We start from the raw sequence: 3,723 nt of genomic DNA, 5'->3' as shown, positions 1-3,723 counted from the left end.
TGGGTAATAAAACACTAACAAAAAGTTACTACTTCCTCTACATTAAGAAACAAAAGCTGCACGTCACTAATGTGGCGTTCAGGTGTCGCAGGACAAGACTGTTGTAGTTTCTGTTTCTTCAGTCTGTGGACGTCAGTTGTGTCTGTAGGTGATTGTTAAACTAACTAACTAACTCCTGCCGTCACCACAGGGAACTCTGCTCTCCCTAACCCTGTAAAGTTTCCCAACAGTTTTTTCCCCCCAGACTCCTCCATCTGGAACTCTTTCTCCAGATCTATCAGAGACTGTACAGAATGTTTATCTTGAAGTCACTGCCTGCATACGTACAGCTCTCTGTAATGCTGAAAAAAAACAAAACAAAACTGTAGGAATGATTTTTTTACAGTTGTTTGAGGTTTTGACCGTAAACGTCAATGTTCTTCTTTAAAAACATTTATAGATGAAAAAAACGAATTTCTTTGTACTGATTATGGAATAACTATGGGCTGTGACGTCAGCTCCTAGTATCCATGTTGTTTTTTTTATATCAAAGTGAGAATACAGGGGGAAATAAAAGCACATTAGGAGGTTGCTGGTTTGGGGACCACTCTCCAGTCTTACCGTACTGATGATACCTTGTGCCATAGCCGGGTCTGGACCTCGGTCTGGGTCTCTCGTAAACGTCATAGTAATTGTAGTATGGATTGTCGGGGTCAGATGACTTGTAGGGGTCATAGGGGTCGTCACCGACCATCATGTCGTCTCTCCTGGGCAGGGACGGGCTGACAGAGACCCTGTCCTGGGTGTCGTTGGACCTGTTGCGCGTCTGCGTCCCCGGGCGCTCCTGGTGATGCTGGCGTCGCTCGGATCCTCTGAACAGCCGCTGGAGCGGAGACACGTGTCCACGGGGATGCTGCTGCTGCTGCTGCTGGTGCTGCTGCTGCTTCTGCTGCTGCTGCTGGTGCTGCTGCTGCTTCTGCTGCTGCTGCTGGTGCTGCTGCTGCTTCTGCTGCTGCTGCTGGTGCTGCTGCTGCTTCTGCTGCTGCTGCTGGTGCTGCTGCTGCTTCTGCTGCTGCTGCTGGTGCTGCTGCTGCTTCTGCTGCTGCTGCTGGTGCTGCTGCTGCTTCTGCTGCTGCTGCTGGTGCTGCTGCTGCTTCTGCTGCTGCTGCTGGTGCTGCTGCTGCTTCTGCTGCTGCTGCTGGTGCTGCTGCTGCTTCTGCTGCTGCTGCTGGTGCTGCTGCTGCTTCTGCTGCTGCTGCTGGTGCTGCTGCTGCTTCTGCTGCTGCTGCTGGTGCTGCTGCTGCTTCTGCTGCTGCTGCTGGTGCTGCTGCTGCTTCTGCTGCTGCTGCTGGTGCTGCTGCTGCTTCTGCTGCTGCTGCTGGTGCTGCTGCTGCTTCTGCTGCTGCTGCTGGTGCTGCTGCTGCTTCTGCTGCTGCTGCTGGTGCTGCTGCTGCTTCTGCTGCTGCTGCTGGTGCTGCTGCTGCTTCTGCTGCTGCTGCTGGTGCTGCTGCTGCTTCTGCTGCTGCTGCTGGTGCTGCTGCTGCTTCTGCTGCTGCTGCTGGTGCTGCTGCTGCTTCTGCTGCTGCTGCTGGTGCTGCTGCTGCTTCTGCTGCTGCTGCTGGTGCTGCTGCTGCTTCTGCTGCTGCTGCTGGTGCTGCTGCTGCTTCTGCTGCTGCTGCTGGTGCTGCTGCTGCTTCTGCTGCTGCTGCTGGTGCTGCTGCTGCTTCTGCTGCTGCTGCTGGTGCTGCTGCTGCTTCTGCTGCTGCTGCTGGTGCTGCTGCTGCTTCTGCTGCTGCTGCTGGTGCTGCTGCTGCTTCTGCTGCTGCTGCTGGTGCTGCTGCTGCTTCTGCTGCTGCTGCTGGTGCTGCTGCTGCTTCTGCTGCTGCTGCTGGTGCTGCTGCTGCTTCTGCTGCTGCTGCTGGTGCTGCTGCTGCTTCTGCTGCTGCTGCTGGTGCTGCTGCTGCTTCTGCTGCTGCTGCTGGTGCTGCTGCTGCTTCTGCTGCTGCTGCTGGTGCTGCTGCTGCTTCTGCTGCTGCTGCTGGTGCTGCTGCTGCTTCTGCTGCTGCTGCTGGTGCTGCTGCTGCTTCTGCTGCTGCTGCTGGTGCTGCTGCTGCTTCTGCTGCTGCTGCTGGTGCTGCTGCTGCTTCTGCTGCTGCTGCTGGTGCTGCTGCTGCTTCTGCTGCTGCTGCTGGTGCTGCTGCTGCTTCTGCTGCTGCTGCTGGTGCTGCTGCTGCTTCTGCTGCTGCTGCTGGTGCTGCTGCTGCTTCTGCTGCTGCTGCTGGTGCTGCTGCTGCTTCTGCTGCTGCTGCTGGTGCTGCTGCTGCTTCTGCTGCTGCTGCTGGTGCTGCTGCTGCTTCTGCTGCTGCTGCTGGTGCTGCTGCTGCTTCTGCTGCTGCTGCTGCTCCTGGTGGACACCTGACGGGCTCTGGTTGTCTGAATGTCCCCGCGCGCCCCCATCGCGGGTGATGGTGACGGTTCCGGGCTGCACTTGCTCCTGCTGAGCGCCGCGGCGCCTCGGTGGCTGGTACTGCGAGCCGTGGCTGAAAATGCTAAACACCTGGCCGTTGTGTGACCACTGGAGCGTGTGCCTGGGAGCCGCTCTCTGGCCATTAACCTGCTGAGTCCCGGGACTTCTCTGGGAATGGGAAGCTTGCAGGAAAAAGGCAAATAAATAGACGCACGCGAACGCGTAAAAGTGCGCGCCAAGAACGCGTAATCCCATGATGAAGGCGGATCAAGGACTAATCAGAAATATCAGACGAGCCCGGGTCCCCACTGGTCTCTCATCTAAATGTCTTTCATGCCTGTGAGCAGGACCCGAGGACAGCGACTAAGTCTCACTCATACCGCTCTGCTCCTGCAGCCCCGCAGATGCGCACAGCGATGGGATGATGGCGAGGAGGAGAAGGAGGGGGTGGGGGGAGGAAGATGGGGAGAAGGGGGAGGAGGAGTTCAGTTCACTTGGACTCTGTGGAAGCGTTTTATGGGCCTGCTGCTCCTCATGTAACCGCTGGACACGGGACGTGTGATCGGCCTCGGTCACGTGTGTGAGTGATGGCCGCGGCGCTTCACTGTGAAAAGCTGTTTACAGTGTTCGACCAAGTCGTCACTCATTTCCCCCATCGATCACAGCACAGACAGAAGTGTGTGAAGTCCGTCCCGGTCGGTTCTGACGGGACATAAATGTCTCAGCTCGTTATCCACAGCTGTCCATCGTCTTCATCGTGTCCTCCTCCTCCTCCTCCTCCTCAGATGATGATGATGAACAGCTTTCCTCCTCACCGCTGGAAGAACTCCCGACGAAATTGCAGCACGCGGTGCCAGACTCCGTCTCTCCTCCACTTTCTCATAGGATGAACTCAGAAAACCTAAACACGACTCTTTGATGCCGCTGCAACATTTCCATCATTTTCAAGGAAAACGTCTCCCCACAAACCCCCAGCTTCAGCCCGGCAGCGTCACCGTCCTGTCTGCTGGAGTCATGACACGCATCCCACTGTGATTTTCGACCAGCTCGGAAGGCCGTCGACCAAATGAAGTTTTCTGGTTTTCTCCAGATAGGCTCCGGGTGTGGGCCACTTTAGGCAATGACGCGGCACTGATGGCTTACATCTGGGCCGGACATGGACAGAAAAACAAACATTTCAAGCTCAGTGTATTGCGCAATATTTCATTTCAATAGTCAACGTCTTCATGGACAAACGTGCAATTGATGATACAGGGTGATTTGTCCAACTTGAAGTA

General features: G+C 56.2%; 1 protein-coding gene across 1 annotated transcript in view; it reads right to left on the bottom strand.

Moving 5' to 3' along the window:
* The window catches only part of loxa (lysyl oxidase a), a 9,099-nt gene extending 5,636 nt beyond the window's left edge, over positions 1 to 3,463 (bottom strand). The window contains exons 1-2 of the mRNA XM_025062724.1: positions 2,354 to 3,463; positions 601 to 910 (exon numbers count right to left, since the gene is read on the bottom strand). Of these exons, the coding sequence (XP_024918492.1) occupies positions 601 to 910; positions 2,354 to 2,701 (658 nt within the window). The 5' untranslated portion in view covers positions 2,702 to 3,463. The remainder of the gene's footprint in view (positions 1 to 600; positions 911 to 2,353) is intronic.
* Positions 3,464 to 3,723: the final 260 nt, after the last annotated feature.

Source organism: Cynoglossus semilaevis, chromosome 14 (genome assembly GCF_000523025.1).
Source record: "Cynoglossus semilaevis isolate Cse_v1.0 chromosome 14, Cse_v1.0, whole genome shotgun sequence".
NCBI lineage: Eukaryota > Metazoa > Chordata > Actinopteri > Pleuronectiformes > Cynoglossidae > Cynoglossus > Cynoglossus semilaevis.
The sequence above is the reverse complement of the archived record's forward strand: the minus strand, read 5'-3'. Positions and strand labels throughout refer to the sequence as shown.